The 19,359-nt window shown below is 47.6% G+C and overlaps 1 protein-coding gene across 18 annotated transcripts in view; it reads left to right on the top strand.

The window, feature by feature from the left end:
- Positions 1 to 19,359, top strand: part of LOC115120621 (CUGBP Elav-like family member 2) — a 297,017-nt gene that overhangs the window by 221,646 nt on the left and 56,012 nt on the right. For all 18 annotated transcript variants that reach the window (XM_065021642.1, XM_065021629.1, XM_065021641.1 and 15 more), the window contains 3 exons: positions 6,758 to 6,840; positions 15,925 to 15,973; positions 17,729 to 17,863. In XM_065021642.1, the coding sequence (XP_064877714.1) occupies positions 6,758 to 6,840; positions 15,925 to 15,973; positions 17,729 to 17,863 (267 nt within the window). The remainder of the gene's footprint in view (positions 1 to 6,757; positions 6,841 to 15,924; positions 15,974 to 17,728; positions 17,864 to 19,359) is intronic.

Genomic DNA, 19,359 nt, shown 5'->3' with positions numbered 1-19,359 from the left:
TGTGACAGGTTGGTGATTCTGAAAGAAGATGAACCGTAATACCAGGTCACTCGTGTAGGAGGGTGCACTCTTAGTAAAACACAAAGGTCCAGTGGTCTAGAGGAGGCTATACACGGGTATAAGCCATACACTCACATGTTTTTCGGTGGACGTTGCGTATACTGACTACTTAATCCCTACTGATGCGTATCAAAGTAGCGTAGTGGAGCTATACGACTTATCAATTATACAGTACAATTGAGCAATCTTGCATGAAGTAGCCTCGTGTGCCGAGCACATAACCTCGTTTCAGCGGAATATCATGTGCAGGCAGGACGTGTGCAGCTCTCAACGTGTTTTGGAATGGAGCAGCTCACAGAAGAATCACATCGGTAGCGCGTAGGGTAGGAAAGACATTTCAATGTATGATATCTACCAGTATATGGTAACTAAGGCAACAATGGGTATGCAAACCAGGTATTTAAGAAGTTAAGTCCGAAGTGTTGGTTAGTAGGCTATTTGTGATGCACATTTGTCAACGTGCTTTTTGCATCAGGGGTGTAGACATGGATGGGCCTGGGTGGACAGAGGTACACCCACTGGGGAGTCAGGCCCTGACAGGCCCACCCAATCAGATTGATGTGGTTTAAGCATTGTTGTGGACTTAAACCATCACATTTTTTGTATTTTATTTATATTTACATTTTTTATATTTTGATAGTGAAAATCTGTGAAAACTCATGAAACCAGAGGAAAACAGCGTTCCTTTCCTTTGCTGGGCAGGCCGTTTAAGAACTTTCTGGCAAAATATTAATATACCCACTTCTCCAGAAACCACTACACCACTGCATAGGGCCGATGAAAAGACAGCAGTCACACACAGCATGCTGTAAAAGGAGAAGCAGTCCATAAACCAGTAGGTCCCATTCATAAGAAAACAAAAACAAAACATTAAGCATTTCCCAGTTGACTATTACTTCCCAATGCAAAAAAACATTTTACGTTTAGCACACCAAGTAACCGGTGACCTAAAGTGTAAAGTTGAACTGACAGCGTTGTAACTACTTTGCAGATATGAAACGAACAGAAAATTATAATATCAAAAAATATATATATCAAATTCCCAGTTTATGCTACAAAACCAACTTTACAAGAGATTTTAAAAATAGGTTCTATTTGACTCAACGTTCCATGCCGAAGTCTAAGGCATTGTTGGCAGAATAGATGGATGCAGTTCAATGCATGATTAATATAATTCCCCAATACACAGCTGGCCTGCTACATTGTTTGCTGCCTCCATTTGGAATTTCAGTTTCAATGACTCATTATTCTGGACAAAAGCGGACGAATGTAACTAAGGATGGGAATGTCAATACAATCAAACTAGCAAGGGCAATGATCACAAGTCAGTCATAACATGGCTAATAGGCTAGAGTGTCTATTTATGTACTGTAGCAAGCTAAAGAAAACTGAGCCTAACGTTAGCTGGATAGATAGCTAGCTAGCTGCTAGGAGCATGTCATGCCATGCCATTCGAGGAGTGGGTGAGCAACTGACTTTTTCCCCTCACTGTAACGGCGTTCGTCTGTTGAAGGAGAGTCGGACCAAAATGCAGCGTGGTGGTTACTCATGTTCTTTAATGAAAAAATAGCAATACATGAAATAACTAAAATAAATACAAAAACAACAAACGGAACGTGAAAACTTAATTACAGCCTATCTGGTGAACACTACACAGAGACAGGAACAATCACCCACGAAATACACAGTGAAACCCCGGCTACCTAAATATGGTTCCCAATCAGAGACAACGAGAATCACCTGACTCTGATTGAGAACCGCCTCAGGCAGCCAAGCCTATGCTACACCCCTACTCAGCCGCAATCCCAATGCCTACAAAACCCCAATACGAAACACAACAAAATAAACCCATGTCACACCCTGGCCTGACAAAAAATATATAACGAAAACACAAAATACTATGACCAAGGCGTGACACTCACATCGTTTTTCGGTGGCTATACACAGCTAGAGTTGCAGGTGTCATTTGGTTAGCTAGCAAGAACTTGAACAACTGTTATCCAATTAGAATATCTCTTGCATTCGCAAATTCACTTTGACTAACTGCGCTCCCAAGTGGTCTAAGACCCTGCATCTCAGTGCTAGAGGCGTCACTACAGACAACCTGGTTCGAATCCAGACTGTATCACAACCAGCCATGATTGGGAGTCCCATAGGGCAGCGCACAATTGGCCATGCGTCGTCCGAGTTTGGCCAGTGTAGGCCGTCATTGTAAACAATAATTTGTTCTTAACTGACTTGCCTAGTTAAATAAAGGTTCAATAAAAATACATATATACTCCGATTTCAGAGCACTCTCGTCTGAGTGTGCCAGAGCGCAGATCAACTGGTGAATTTACAAACACGCAACACCTCCTGAATATGACCGTGTAAGTAAAAGTTGAAAAAAAGTCATAGCTAGTCAAGGTGAGTGAGTTGTTCTCTCATTTGTGTCTGGAAGTAGAAAGCTAGCTAACTAGCCAGTTAGCTTGGGTGCTTGGTTGGGACAAGCATGCATTGGCAGGCAAGCTGCAGAAGGACGAGGCTACAATTCCCCATTGTTTATCAGTGCAATTTTGACGGCCAACTAGCTGAAAAGGTTTGAGAGGGTTTATCTAATGTTCCTTCGTTAGATTTGAGCTTATCTTGCTCTGGCTAGCATTAGTTGTGGACCTTGTTGTTGTTGATGTGCATAACTAAGGGCGAGAGAGCCTTGTGGTATTTACATATTTGCAGAAATCCATTCAGGTGTATTTTGTGGCTTTTGGCGAATGCGTTCTAATGATCTAAAGTCACGCTGTTACAACTGCCTGTAAACACACAGTCCAGTTCAAAATGAATGATGGAAGGTCTGCGTGACAAATGGCTTGTTTGTATAAAGGCCTACTGTAGCTCTGATTGGCTAAAGCGCACCGTTCTGTGTCGACTCCGGTCCTGGTCAAGACAGATGTTTTTATTTGGTTTTATTTACTGCAGTGTCTATTAATTGTCCAAATGCACGGCCGCTTTCCCACTCTATATTACTATAGACTTTTCACAAATGCCTTACTGTCCGTAATAACCAAACATTCTAAGAATCTATGAAAATGACCATATCTAAGTGGTCACTTGTCAGAAAATGTTTTAAAAATGTGTCATATTCTTCCTGGGGGTGTAAATGTCATGTTGCTAAAATGCTGTCAGTTCCACTTTAAATGCAACCATGTTTCACACACACAAGTTCTTTTCAAAGAGATGGGTAACACCACAAACCCACTGCAATAAAAAAACACAGTTTCCCTCAGCAGATGATGATCATTATTCTTGAAAAGAGAGAAGCTAACACATTAACAAAGACATCCTCTTTGTTAACACCTGCTGGCCTTCAAGTAGGCAGACGTTTTTGTAAAAACAGTCCCACCCATTAAGGCAAAATGGGATTGCTTGATTCCACTGTTACTTCACACAAACGTTGTCCTAAATACAGTTGAATGGCATATGCCTTTATCTAGCTTCTGATGGCCTAGCTGATGGCTGACTTAGCTAGCTAGATTAATCTCCCCAAGAGACCAGCAAAGAAAAATTCTAATTGGTGTTAACCCTCAGTGTTAACCCTTTATCGACAAAAACTTTTAAATCAGAACATCATTATTATTATACTCATTATTTGATCAACTCTTAGCCCTTCTCTGAAGGCGTAGAAGGCCCATTGTTCCCCACTGTGTTTGGGATCGTAATATTTGTAGAGTGGCTCTATTTTCATCAACATACATTTCTTCACTATTCTGAATGTGTAAATAATCCATATGTTGTTCTGAAATATGAACACAGAAATACTGGACGTGTTCAACTCTTATTATGGTGGTGATTTGACTAAATTATAATCATGGTCTTTAATTTGACTTGCATTTTTCTGGTCTCGGTCTCGCCCCTCCTCCGGTCTTGACTCGGTCTTGGTCTTGAATTGGTCTCGCCCCTCCTCCGGTCTTGACTCGGTCTCGCCCCTCCTCCGGTCTTGAATCGGTCTCGCCCCTCCTCCGGTCTTGGTCTTGAATTGGTCTGGCTTTAGGTGGTCTCGAACACAGCATTGAGTACACTACTGCTAGTTTTGTGCATGCATTTTTTTCACTAATTGTGCTTTTGACGAATCACATACGCTCTGAAAAAGACCTGATATGAAAAAGATCTGATGTGAAGAGACCTGATGAGACCCAAAAAATGGGTCTGCTTGTCTAAACGCAGCCTTAGTGTGTGAGAACTATGCTCTGCTCTTTGATCCTCTTCCTGACAGCACACCAACAGGGACAGTCAACCACAGGCCGCATCGCTAGCCCTCACAGGCCCCAGGCCCTACGCTACCAATGCACACCACTACTGCTAGAATCACAATCCCATACACAGGCCCTACACAATGCACACTACTGCTACACTTACCATCCCATACACAGGCCCTACGCTATGAGAATCACAATGCACACCACTACTGCTACACTTACCATCCCATACACAGGCCCTACCCTATGAGAATCACAATGCACACCACTACTGCTACACTTACCATCCCATACACAGGCCCTACGCTATGAGAATCACAATACACACCACTACTGCTACACTTACCATCCCATACACAGGCCCTACGCTATGAGAATCACAATACACACCACTACTGCTACACTTACCATCCCATACACAGGCCCTACGCTATGAGAATCACAATACACACCACTAGGCACACTTACCATCCCATACACAGGCCTACCCTATGAGAATCACAATAACACCACTACTGACACTTACCATCCCATACACAGCCCTACCCTATGAGAATCACAATAAGACACTAATCCCATACACAGCTAGGCTAAGAATCAACACACCACTACTGCTGGCCCTATACACACACACCACTAATGCAGGCCCTACGGAGTATCACAATACACACCACTAACACGCTAACCCCCACACCACTACCTATGATCCCACACTATAAGAGCTAAATACACAGGCTGTGTGCTTTGGCCCTACGCTATGAAATCACAATACACATGTATTTCCAGACTCTGAGAATCACAATGCACACCACTAACCCTTCCAGGCCCTACAGAGAATCACAATCTACACTACCATCCCATACACAGGCCCTAATGACAACAGTACTGCTACACTACCATCCCAGCTCAAAGCTGTCCATACATAGGCCCCACACCGCTAGGCATCACAACACACAGCTAATGCTAGAGAATCACAATAACCCACTCCCATACACAAGCCCCACCCTACCTATGGGCATCATCAGGCCCTACACAGCTAATGCTAGAGCTAACCCACTCCCATACACAGGCTCCACACCATGGGCATCACAGCACACAGCTAATGCTAGGCTAACCCCTCCCATACACACTATAAATGGCCCCAGCACACCATGGGCATCACAGCACACAGCTAATGCTAGGCTAATCCCTCCCATACACAGGACCCACACCATGGGCATCACAGCACACAGCTAATGCTAGGCTAACCCCTCCCATACACAGGCCCCACACCATGGGCATCACAGCACAAAGCTAATGCTAGGCTAACCCCTCCCATACACAGGCCCCACACCATGGGCATCACAGCACAAAGCTAATGCTAGGCTAACCCCTCCCATACACAGGCCCCACACCATGGGCATCACAGCACACAGCTAATGCTAGGCTAACCCCTCCCATACACAGGCCCCACACCATGGGCATCACAGCACACAGCTAATGCTAGGCTAACCCCTCCCATACACAGGCCCCACACCATGGGCATCACAGCACACAGCTAATGCTAGTCTAACCCCTCCCATACACAGGCCCCACACCATGGGCATCACAGCACACAGCTAATGCTAGTCTAACCCCTCCCATACACAGGCCCCACACCGTGGCAATCACAGCACACAGCTAATGCTAGGATAACCCCTCCCATACACAGGCTATACACTATGGGAATTGTAATACAGACTACTACTGTTACACTAAGCTCAAACCTGCCCATACACAAGCCCTACTCTATGGAAATCCCAGTGCACTCCCTTCATGCTAGGCCAAGACCTTAACCATCCCAAACACAGACAACACCAATTCCTCTCTGAGGGTGTAGGGTTAAAAATACATGGTACCTGTGCAACATAACGGAAGTGAGATGGATGGACAGCAGGACTAGTCATTCACGCACCTCTCAGAAAATGAGGAATTGAAAACTGTAAATGTGTGAAAAACAGTGATTCTACATGACTCAGCAGTTCCTCTGCTCCTTATACTGCTGACTGTGGCTTAATGGTCTACAGCTGGACTGTCTGCTACCTACACTGGAGATATTTCATCCACCGTATAATGACTAGACCTTTCCTTCTCTCTCTGTCTCATTTCTCTCTCTCTCTCTCTCGCTGTCTCTTTCGCTCTCTCTCTCTCTCTCTCTCTCTCTCTCTCTCTCTCTCTCTCTTTCGCTCTCTCTCTTTCTCTGACTGGCTCCTGTCCTCCCTCTCTCCCCTTCTCTCTCTTTGATGTGTCTCTGTCATTCTGAAGTACTGTTACTCAAGTCATTAATACTGAATTGTTTTAAACTCGTGAATGTTTTCTTCATTTAAATGCTAAGCTGGTTTCTCCTTCAGCCTACTTTTGACGGATGACGTAAAACTGTATGAATAAATTAAGAACACTTTTTGGTTGCTTATCATGTTCATCTCTCTCCCCATCTCTTCTCCCAGGGTGCTGTTTTGTCACGTTTTACACACGGAAAGCTGCCCTTGAAGCCCAGAACGCACTGCATAATATAAAGACCTTAACAGGGGTGAGTGTGTGTTCACGGCCCACGCTGCCCTGCTGTCACGCAGTGTCAGTGATTACCAGGGGACATCTCCCATTACTGTCACGTCACACACTGTGGCTGTCTGTATTGTGTGTGTGTGTGGTGTGTGTGTGTGTGTGTGTGTGTGTGTGTGTGTGTGTGTGTGTGTGTAGGCCTTTACTCTGTCACTAACTGCATTTAGATGCTTATTTGTGTCATTTGTGTCTGACTACATTATATATTCTGCGTGTGAATATATTTCTGTGTGTGTGTGTGTGTGTGTGTGTGTGTGTGTGTGCTGTAGGGGCCTTTCCTCTACCAGACTCCTGCTGCTGTCCTCTGTCCCTGTGTGTATATTAAACACAGTGGAGTGATAGAAGAGCAATAGGATTTTGTCTCGGCTCCCCTCCCAGGTTCTGGAAGTCTCTAGCTGCTCCTCTGGGTTTAACAGGCCCCTGGGCCACGGTTACTCCTGCTTGGGGTGTTGGCAGGCTGCAGCCTTGGCTGTTCTGAGGCTCTGGAAGCCTTTTGATTAGAGGGAAGGGAAGTCTGTACACTGTATTTCCTCTGTTGGTTAGTCAATGGACCTATTGGGTTAGAGAGGGTGGATATGAGGATGGATATGAGGGCGGAGGGTGGATATGATACGTCACATGCTCTAAACATTTGAAGATTAGGGGAACGTGAAATTTCCTCTGCCAACTCCTCCTCCCTCTGTCCCTCTTTTCCCCAGGCAGGTAACACTCTAAAACGAACACACACAGGGCTGAATCAATAGCACCATAATCACATCCATTTGAGCGGTTTTGGGAGGTCATGATTAACTCATTTAAAATGGCCTCCTCTGAGATCTCCAAGGCAATGCAGCACTGAGGATATGTTTGAATTTGACTTTAATAAACTACTGACTGACCTTCCTCTGGGAGGAGGGAGGGAGGGATGTAGTGGGAGAGAGAGTCCATAAATGCTTTATCGTTGAGTGGAGGTAGAGAGGTGGACAGAGAGAGCAATGGACAGAGAGGTGAGCTAAGGAGAGGATGGAGTGATGAGGAAAGCATAGAGGGAAAGCACAGTTCGCTTTAGGGCAAGGCAATAAATGAGTTCAGCTACAAAGCAACCCGTGCTTGTTAGCTCTCTGTCTCTCCCTCTCTTGTAAAAGGCAGTAGAACAATGTTTATATTGGCTCTCTGTCTCTCCCTCGTTCATTCTTGCGCTCTAAACTGTAGGCCCTGACAGGGTGAGATCCAATCACAGCAGTTGGACGGCGGCCATATTGGACGAGAGCGGCTGGCAGAGCTGAACAGCGGCCATATTGATTTACGGCACACACAGGAACAGTTGAATGGCTGCCATGTTTGAGTACGGCGTTGAGTGTGAACAGTCTGGAGAGAATGTGGTAGTGAGTGTAAACGTGGATGTTCTGTACCGCCCTGCATAGTACTCCTATACTCCCCCCATCTCCAACACGGAATTCACAAAAAGAAAGGCCTAGACTGTCAGCTACATATTGGAGTGACACACTTTAGAAAAGCCTCTCTCCTCCTCCAACTCCCTGCCTGTCCACCCCCCTCTCCTCCGCCAACTCCCTGCCTGTCCATCCCCTCCCCCTCTCTCCTCCGCCAACTCCCTGCCTGTCCACCCCCTCTCTCCTCTCCCCTGCCTGTCCAACTCCCTGCCTGTCCATCCCCCCTCCTCTCTCTAAGCCTCCAGCTTTGGCAGCAGACTGCAAAAGTGCTGGGTGGAGGTGTGTGTGTGTGTCTGTGTGTGTGTGTGTGTGTGTGTGTGTGTGTGTGTGTGTGTGTGTTGTGCTTGTGCTATGATGTGTCAATGGAGATCTTACTGAAACCTGCACAGGTCTGAACAGGGACTGGACGTATGCCTAAGTGATTCCACACACACACACACACACACACACACACACTGTGCCTCCTCCCTTCCCCAAATCTGCCAAGTAGCTTTAGATGAGTGAAAGGAGACGGGGGGGGACTCTGTTTTAGAGGAACAAAAACTTAAAGTAAGAGTTTTCTTTCTAATGAACAGCTAATGAAGCTCTGGGGACTGTGGGTGGGGGGTTGGAGAAATGAGGGTGGAGATGGCTGGTCGGGGCACATAGCTAGGGGGGGCCCGCTTCTCTCAGAGCCTCTAATGTCACCACTGAGCTGTGCTTTAAACTGTCCCCAAAACATCTATCGACTGAAAACATGCCCACAGCTCCTTCTGCAGATATTTAAGAACATAATACCCTCCCCTGCTGCACAGCCATCCGCAGTCTGGACCTCCACACACACACACACAAGTAGTCACACTACACGCACAGCCAGAAGCACACACACACTACCGTTCAAAAGTTTGGGGTCACTTAGAAATGTCTTCTGAAACTTGTCAGTCTATTCTTGTTCTGAGAAATGAAGGCTATTCCATGCGAGAAATTTCCAAGAAACTGAATGTCTCGTACAACGCTGTGTACTACTCCCTTCACAGGACAGCGCAAACTGGCGCTAACCAGAATAGAAAGAGGAGTGGGAGGCCCCGGTGCCCAAATGAGCAAGAGGACAAGTACATCAGAGTGTCTAGTTTGAGAAACACACGCCTCACAAGTCCTCAACTGGCAGCTTCATTAAATAGTACCCATAAAAACACCAGTCTCAACTTCAACAGTGAAGAGGCGACTCCGGGATGCTGGCCTTCTAGGCAGAGTTGCAAAGAAAAAGCCATATCTCAGACTGGCCAATAAAAATAAAAGATTAAGATGGGCAAAAGAACACAGACACTGGACAGAGGAACTCTGCCTAAAAGACCAGCATCCCGGAGTCGCCTCTTCACTGTTGACGTTGAGACTGATGTATTTGTTAAAACAGTATTTTTAAATACACATAAATACAAATCACATATTTTTTATTTGAATCGACCAAATTGTATTTGAAAGTATTTTCAAATACTTATTTTAAATACTACTTTCAAATACCTGGGTTTAATGCAAGGGAGTGCATTTGAGTATGAAATGAAATACCTGAAATAGTACTGGAAAACAGGTCTGACACAAACACAAATACAAATGTGAGTTAAAGCCTGTCAGCCCATCCGCCAGACAAGGTTGTCTGAGATTTTCCACTAAATTGAACTCTTTCATCAGCGGCTGACAGATGTCTAAATGGCTGGTGTCTCCCCACGCCAGCGCCCACAGCACGGCACAGACTGCCTGTCACACACACACACAGTCTGTGTGGCTGGGGGAGAAGGGCGTGTGAGAGCTAATCTAGGACACTGACTTTCTAGTGCCCTCCAGCAGCTCTCTCTCTCTCTCTCTCTCTCTCTCTCTCTCTCTCTCTCTGTCCATTTCTCCATCTCTCCCTCTCTCTGTGTGAGAAAAACGCTGGATGAAAAACGCCTTTGATTCATAGTTTTTCTTTCAAGGATATTTCATTCTCACTTTGTCGGGGTGGGACGAATGTGGGTGAGGAGGAGGAGAGGAGAGGTGATTTCAGACGTGATCAGTCGAGCCCCTGTCCTTGATGCAGGCTGATCAGAGTGCTGCAGAGCGTCAAGTTTGATAAGGAGAGTGGGACTCATTAAAAATCTGCACTTCACAGACCACACGCACACACTTTGACACGCACACACTTTGACACACACACACTTTGACACACTCACACACTTTTGACACACACACACACACACACACACACACACACACACACACACACACACACACACACACACACACACCAGTAGTCACAATACTAATCAGGAAGAATTCAGGACTGTGAGTTAGGAGATGCTGAGGGTGGGGAGGTGTGGACTGGAGGAAATCACAACAGTCAGAGTGGGTGTCAATGCGTGTTGAAGTTAAAGTAGGAATGGCAGCTCTCCCATCACATTGGGCCCTGTCTGTGCTGCTTGTTCAGGTGTTGACACGTTTCACGTGTCAGAACGCCACTTATGGAACAGCAGAGAGAGGAGTCTGGCTCCCTCTCTGGAAAAAGGGATGAGGTAACCCTCCCTGGACTGATAGCTAGTGCGCGTCCTAATTGACACCCTATCCCCTGCTTAGTGCACTACTTTTGACCAGGAACTATAGGGAATAGGGTGCCACTTTGGACACATCCCTGGAGTTATCTTGTGTAAAATATGACAGTTCGTGCCGCCGCATGTGGTACCCGAGGATATGTCATAATGAAGCCTGATGTGCTATGAACAGTGAGTAACCATGGAAATGTTTGCGTGGGCCTCTGGTTTGAAACCGCTGAACCGTGGTATAGGATATTAAACATGTGACGTCGTAGGTCTGTGCCATCAGTCACTAATGCATCCCCGGAGACTGGCAGCAACGGTGCTATGAACGGAAAGGTTATACCTCACACGCTTAGCATTTTAGAGTGGTCTCGAGCTCTGACACACAGCTGACTGTTCTGAGGACGGAAGAGCAAAGTGTGTATGTTTGTGTGTGTCTCATCTTTTAATCTCACTCAATACACACATTATACTAACCACTAGACTAAGTAAACAGCAAGTTACCCATTCCTCATTGCTAATGTCACACACACTCAGACACACACGCACTTATACACACACCAAGCCAATCCCACAGCTCTGTGTCATTACAGACTCTCATTATAGAAATCAATTTAATTAAGGGCTGTAATTGCCAGAGCGAAGCCCAAATGCTATGGCAAACAGGGGCTGTAGAAAGTAATCCCCATCGACATTACGGCAGCCTCCCGCCCGTCTCAGAGCGTGTACACTTATTTAACAAAAAAATAAATATGAATCGCTTGTTTCAAATGAACTTCCTCTCCTCAGCAGGCTGGTTTGAGAGAGGAGAGGAGGAGAGAGCTCTCGTGGTACTGTGTAATGAAGGCTAACTATGTTAAATACTGTGAGTACTCAGCAGTAGGACCTTAGCGAGCCTCGCCACATAGCTAATGCAGCAATACCCCAGCCACTCAGCACCCAGGCTTGGGGTTAATTGTTTACTAAGGGAAATAAGTGGGGATAATGTGGGGTAACTGTGTGAGAGGTAGTGGTGACGAGAGGGAACATAGAAGGCAGAGATAATTGTGTGTTAGGGTGAATTATAGATGTCTAGTTGTATTTAATGCTGTCGTGGGTGTGTAGGGAATGGAAATGGCTGGAATGCAGATGGGCACAGAATGTATTTTTGTCTGTAAAAATCATGTTGAAAGAGTGTGTGTGTGTGTGTGTGTGTGTGTGTGTGTGTGTGTGTGTGTGTGTGTGTGTGTGTGTTGACCACAGTTATTGACTCCCCACTATGAGGGCCATCTGTCTGTCTCTGTGTCACTGCCTCTACCTCAACCCCACAGAGGAGAGAGGGATATGTAGACTGAGGGAAAGAGGGATAGAAAAAGAGAGAGAGAAGGGGATAGGTAGAAACTAGACGGAAGAGTGGCTACAATGTATAGTGTTGCTACTATGAGATATGTACAGTTAAGTGTGTGTGTGTGTGTGTTGCTGAGGAAACTTGGTGTGTATGATACCAGGGTGTTCAGTGCAAGTACAGTAGCTGAGAGCTTTTCTATTGGCTCACACACAAGTCAGGTGAAAGTGTTATTGAGGTGCTGACTGCTGGCAAAGGCTACACTGCTGCTGGCAGCATGCAGGACTCAGTGGGGGTTTCTCCACACACACACACACTTTAGACACACACACTTTGTGGCAGCCGGACAAGTTGAACTCTGACCTTTAAAGCCCGGGGGCATTCCTCGCGGGCCGGGGGGTCAGAGGGGTTTGAGGAATGGGGTACATGCTGTAGGTGAGAGGGTGAACGTTAAATGCTGAGGGGTATTAGGTTTCTGGCACGTTGTGTCCTGGAAGGAAATGTTTAGAGGGCAATTGTACTAGAACACAGTAGTGTTGCATAGCGTTGGTTGGGTAGGAAACAGTATGGTAGTGATAAGGGGATAATACCCTGCTGGAGAGGTAATGTTACCTCCATGTCATCAGCTACTCTGACGGATAGACACCTCAACGTCGCCTCCAGAACGGGCCCTGCATGGCATGCCCCGACAAGCCAACTGGAAATCAGGAAGAGGGGAAAGAGGAGATGTTTCCAAGTGGACTAGGGTCACAGTCAATAATCTAATTACCAACTACCATACCAGAGGGAAATGTCACCAGTGTAGGCCACATTCTCAATGGCACAGCTTTAGACGTTTGGTTACTGAGAAAGGGGGAAACAAGTGCTTGGGGTGTCATGGTGATTGGATGACGAGTGACCGCCACAGGTAGCTCCAGGGCTCTCAGTGAAGAACCAGCCGTGTGGAATCGTGGGGTAGTGGTGGAGCTGCATGAACGCATCACACCCCGGGTCTGAAGCCCGCATGGCCTTCTGGGTAGACAGATCTGGGAGAAGAAGGATGGCATCTAGACAGAACTTTCTGAGAGAGTATGAGAGGCAGAGGCAGGGATAGCCGCTAGCCAGCGCCTGTAGCCTGAGGATGCAGTTATTTCTGTACTGTAGCCCTCCAACATGTGATCCACTGGCACTCTCTCACACTCACAAATCAAATGTATTTATACAGCCCTTCTTACATCAGCTGATATCTCAAAGTGCTGTACAGAAACCCAGCCTAAAACCCCAAACAGCAAGCAATGCAGGTGTAGAAGCACGGTGGCTAGGAAAGACCTAGGAAGAGACCTATAGAGAGGAACCATGCTATGTGGGGTGGCCAGTCCTCTTCTGGCTGTGCCGGGTGGAGATTATAACAGAACATGGCCAAGATGTTCAAATGTTCATAGATGACCAGCAGGGTCAAATAATAACAATCACAGTGGTTGTAGAGGGTGCAAGAGGTCAGCACCTCAGGAGTAAATGTCAGTTGGCTTTTCATAGCCGATCATTCAGAGTATCTGTACCGCTCCTGCTGTCTCTAGAGAGTTGAAAACAGCAGGTCTGGGACAGGTAGCACGTCCGGTGAACAGGTCAGGGTTCCATAGCCGCAGGCAGAACAGTTGAAACTGAAGCAGCAGCATGGCCAGGTGCGCTGGGGACAGCAAGGAGTCAGCAAGGAGTCAGGTAGTCCTGAGGCATGGTCCTAGGGCTCAGGTCCTCCTCCGAGAGAGAGAGAGAGAGAGAGAGAGAGAGAGAGAAATTCACACAGGACACTGGATAAGACAGAAGAAATACTCCAGATATAACAGACTGAACCTAGCCCCCCGACACATAAACTACTGCAGCAAAAATACTGGAGGCTGAGACAGGAGGGGTCAGGAGACACTGTGGCCCCATCTGACAATACCCCCGGACAGGGCCAAACAGGAAGGATATAACCCCACCACTTTGCCAAAGCACAGCCCCCACACCACTAGAGGGATATCTTCAACCACCAACTTACCATACTGAGACAAGGCCGAGTATAGCCCACGAAGATCTCCGCCATGGCACAACCCAAGGGGGATGCCAACCCAGACAGGAAGACCACGTCAGCGACTCAACCCACTCAAGTGAACCACCCCTCCTAGGGACGGCATGGAAGAGCACCAGTAAGCCAATGACTCAGCCCCTGTAATAGGGTTAGAGGCAGAGAATCCCAGTGGAGAGAGGGGAACCGGCCAGGCAGAGACAGCAAGGGCGGTTCGTTGCTCCACACACACACAGTCTTGTACAACTAACCTTGTGGGGACCAACATCATTCAGTCCCATTCAAAATCCTCACTCACTCACTCACTCACTCACTCACTCACTCACTCACTCAGGGGGCTATAAACCAAAATGGGCACTATGGATACAGGTAGTAAAGTCAGTTGAATTGACACTACTGGTGACACCGGGGTGGTGGATGTAGGAGTGTTGTGGAAAGGAATGGTCAATGTATAAACATATTGTAAAAAGAACGAAAGAGTTAGAGACAGAGAGAAACGGACATATCGAGATGGGGGAGAGAGACAGACAGAGACAGACAGAGCCAGACAGATGGAGAGAGAGACCGATAGAGAGAGACAGACAGATAGAGACAGCTAGAGGATCAAAGCGCCCTGCCACACGGTGACTGTTCAGGCTTAGCCAGGGGCATTATGGGTGAGACAGGGTACAGATAAAGACACACACACACACCACAGCTGGTGAGAGCCCAGAAGATGGATCTCTGCTGTGTGTGTGTGTGTGTGTGTGTGTGTGTGTGTGTGAGGTGGGCAGAGACAGAGTCAGTGTGATTGATACTGGGCTAGATTTAGATCATTGCTGTCACTGGTCTCTCTGCAGATCAAACAGGCACATCATCTCTCATAAAGGAGGGAGAGAGACACAGAGAGATTGTATATAGACATAATATGACATTTGAAATGTCTTTATTCTTTTGGAACCTTTGTGAGTGTAATGTTTTCTGTATATTTTTCACTTGCTTTGGCAATGTAAACATATGTTTCCCATGCCAATAAAGCCTCTTGAATTGAAATTGAGAGAGAGAGAGGTGTGGCAGCCATCTTGTCTGTGAAGTGTTTTTTTATATTTTTTATATTACCTTTATTGTACTAGGTAAGTCAGTTAAGAACTAATTCTTATTTTCAATGACGGCCTAGGAACAGTGGGTTACCTGCCTGTTCAGGGGCAGAACGACAGATTTGTACCTTGTCAGCTCGGGGTTTTGAACCTGCAACCTTCCGGTTACTAGTCCAACGCTCTAACCACTAGGCTACCCTGCCGCCCCAGGCATGCATGTTCTCACTTTTTTTTTTAAACACATCAATCAATCAGCTCCATTCAACCTCTCTAAACCTGCAACAATGGTATGAGGGACACACCTGGATGATGTCTGTCACAGTGTGTGTGTTTCCTAACCAACTTTCTCTTTAGTGTGTGATCTGTTGTGACTTTCAGTGGCCAGTTTGTAGTGTGTCGGTGTGCTGTGACCAGTCAGTGTGTGTGTGTGTGTTGTGACTGATGTGTGTGTCTGATGTAGTGTGTGTGTGATCTCTGAGTGTGTGCAGTCCTCACTAGGTGTGTGTGTGTGTGTGTGTGTGTGTGTGTGTGTGTGTGTGTGTGTGTGTGTGTGTGTGTGTGTGTGTGTGTGTGTGTGTGTGTGTGTGTGTCAGTATAGTATTGTAAAGGTGTGTTTGTCCTGTCTTTTCCAGATGCACCATCCCATTCAGATGAAGCCTGCAGACAGTGAGAAATCAAACGGTGAGTGATCACACACACTGGGCTGAGTATTACGTGGTCGGGTGTGTGTGTCTGTGTCTGTGTCTGTGTCTGTGGCTCAGTGATCCTGTTTCAGAGAGAGAAAGATGTATGAATTATTAAAGTGTTCAGGGAGGGGGGGTCAGGGAGAGTTTAACTGTTTTGGCCCCACAGTGAACCAGCCTTTCTCCCTGCGTCTCTCTCTCACTCTCACACACACAAACACAAACACAAAACACACATACACACACACAGACAATTGGCTCTATTACACATCCGGTTATAAACCCATTTATCCAGCCATAACGCTTTACTGCATCTGAGAGAAGCCAGACGGGCCACGTCCCAATACTAATGAATAGCCTCTTTTCCTCATCCACTGGACCACTGAAACTATAGAAGGATAGAGGGTAATAACATTGGGACAGACGGGACAGTACTGGCTGAGCTCCACCCAGAGAGAGACAGAGGAGTGTCATAAAGCCACTGACAGCACACAGGCATCACTTAAAGCTTAATAAAGACTCTCGTAGCCGCATCTTCTAGACTCGACCCGCTAAGGAAATACAATGCACTCGAAACCTAGAGATCCATCCATATAAGTCATGATGAGATCTTAATAATGCTTTCCCGCTCCAGACGTGTTCTGTGAGGTTATGAAATAGGACGGTAAGATATATCCGTCTCGGTTACGATGATGAGACCTGAGTAAAGCTCCAGCCGGCTGTGGCTGCAGTCATCATCCACCGTAATGGGAGATAGTAAAGTACGGCCATATGAAATGTATTCGTCTTTCTAATGATAGTACGTTCCATAGACCTTTATTGGAGTTGCTGTAACCATGACGAATTGTCGTTAAGCGGTTTGTTGCTTTAGTCAACCAAGAGGTGTGTGTGTGTGTGCGCGCGCGTGTGTTTGCCTTCGCCGCACTGCTGTATCGATAGCCCGTCTTCACTTTCCGCTTTCTTTCTTCAAATCTGATCTGGAATCAGTAAAATGCTGTTTCTCTGCTTCCCGATACGTCACTAACTCGGTCTCAGGTCGGCTAACAGATGTTTAGTCACCGTTAAGGATGTCTCTGCGGTTTCTCCATATCCTCTTCTCTGTTAATTCATTACAGTGCTGATAGTGAGCGAACGCACACAGCCGGGTTGGAAGCCTTTGAAACAACACTTATCTTCCCAGTGTTGTTTTTTTAAGCGCACAAACAATTCAAACAGCAAAATAAACAAGTGCTCTATTGATTTCCCAGAGTGCAACAGACCGCTTATCTCTTTCGCCTCCCGGTAAGAGCTGACAGTTTCCTCATTAAAAATGAATAGGATCAGCATTACTCTGAATGGTGAGCAACACGTACACACACTTTCTCTCTCTTGTCTCTTTCCCACGGTCATACACACACAGAGACAAGAAACAGTAAGAGTCTCTGTCTCGCTCACACACACACACGCACACGCACAACACACACTGTTACACAGGCCGAAGTATTGCAAGATAAATGGAGCGATTGGGTCAGAGAGAAAAGGGATTAAACAGGAGGAGGAGGGGCAGGCAGACAAAAAGAAACCCGGAGAGATGGGAGAGGAGGAGATGGAGAGAGAAAAGAATCGAGAGAGAGAGAGAGAGTCACACAGAGACTGGTAATGAGACATTGATCACAGTCTGCAGATGAAATGGGGAGACTTTCTCGGTCTCTCACTTTCCTCTCCTTTTCTCTGTTTCTCACCCATTTGAACGTCTTCCTCTCTTCCCCTGCAGCGGTGGAGGACAGGAAGCTGTTCATCGGCATGGTGTCGAAGAAGTGCAATGAGAACGACATCCGAGTCATGTTCTCTGCGTTCGGACAGATCGAGGAGTGCCGGATCTTGCGAGGGCCCGACGGTCTCAGCAGAGGTGTGTGTTTCTTGAGCTCCATCCATATACACACTCACCCTGACCCCCTCCTCCCTTACCCGCCATCCTTTTCACCCCTCCCACTTCTTTATATCCCTCCCCTGACAGTTCTGAGCCCCTTATCCCTCCCCTGACAGTTCTGAGCCCCTTATCCCTCCCCTTACAGTTCTGAGCCCCTTATCCCTCCCCTGACAGTTCTGAGCCCCTTATCCCTCCCCTTACAGTTCTGAGCCCCTTATCCCTCCCCTGACAGTTCTGAGCCCCTTATCCCTCCCCTTACAGTTCTGAGCCCCTTATCCCTCCCCTTACAGTTCTGAGCCCCTTATCCCTTCCCTGACAGTTCTGAGCCCCTTATCCCTCCCCTGACAGTTCTGAGTCCCTTATCCCTCCCCTGACAGTTCTGAGCCCCTTATCCCTTCCCTGACAGTTCTGAGCCCCTTATCCCTCCCCTGACAGTTCTGAGCCCCTTATCCCTCCCCTGACAGTTCTGAGCCCCTTATCCCTCCCCTGACAGTTCTGAGCCCCTTATCCCTCCCCTGACAGTTCTGAGCCCCTTATCCCTCCCCTGACAGTTCTGAGCCCCTTATCCCTCTCCTTACAGTTCTGAGCCCCTTATCCCTCCCCTTACAGTTCTGAGCCCCTTATCCCTCCCCTTACAGTTCTGAGCCCCTTATCCCTCCCCTTACAGTTCACCTCTAGGCAGAAGGAGAAAACATGTTCTCCCTCACTATTGCCCAACCATAGAGCTACTACGCAATCAGCAGTGCAGTGCCCTCTTAGTCAATCTCCTCCCCTGCCTCCCTTCCCCCTTCAATCCCCCTGCCTCCCTTTCCCTCACCCCCTTCAATCCCCCTGCCTCACTTCCCCCTCACCCCTCCAATCCTCCTTTCTCACCTCCCCCTCCCACCCCTCCAATCCCCCTGTCTCCCTTCCCCTCACCCCTCCAATCCCCTGACTCCCTTCCCCTCTCACCCCTCCAATCCCCCTGACTCCCTTCCCCTCTCACCCCTCCAATCCTCCTGCCTCCTCTCCCCCTCACCCCCTCCAATCCTCCTGCCTCCTCTCACCCCTCACCCCCTTCAATCCCCTTGCCTCTTCTGCCCCCCCAACCCCCTCCAATCCCCCTGCCTCCCTTCCCCTCACCCCCTCCAATCCCCTGCCTCCTCTCCCTCCTCACCCCCTCCAATCCTCCTGCCTCCTCCAATCCCCTGCCTCCTCTCCCTCCTCACCCCCTCCAATCCTCCTGCCTCCTCCAATCACCCTGCCTCCTCTCCCTCCTCACCCCTTCCAATCCTCCTGCCTCCTCTCCCCCTCACCCCCTCCAATCCCCCTGCCTCCTCTCCCCCTCACCCCTCCAATCCCCTGCCTCCTCTCCCCCCTCACCCCTTCCAATCCTCCTGCCTCCTCTCCCCCTCACCCCCTCCAATCCTCCTGCCTCCTTTCCCCCTCACCCCTTCCAATCCTCCTGCCTCCTCTCCCCCTCACCCCCTCCAATC

Source organism: Oncorhynchus nerka, linkage group LG8 (assembly GCF_034236695.1).
Source record: "Oncorhynchus nerka isolate Pitt River linkage group LG8, Oner_Uvic_2.0, whole genome shotgun sequence".
Classification (NCBI taxonomy): Eukaryota; Metazoa; Chordata; class Actinopteri; order Salmoniformes; family Salmonidae; genus Oncorhynchus; species Oncorhynchus nerka.
The sequence above is the reverse complement of the archived record's forward strand: the minus strand, read 5'-3'. Positions and strand labels throughout refer to the sequence as shown.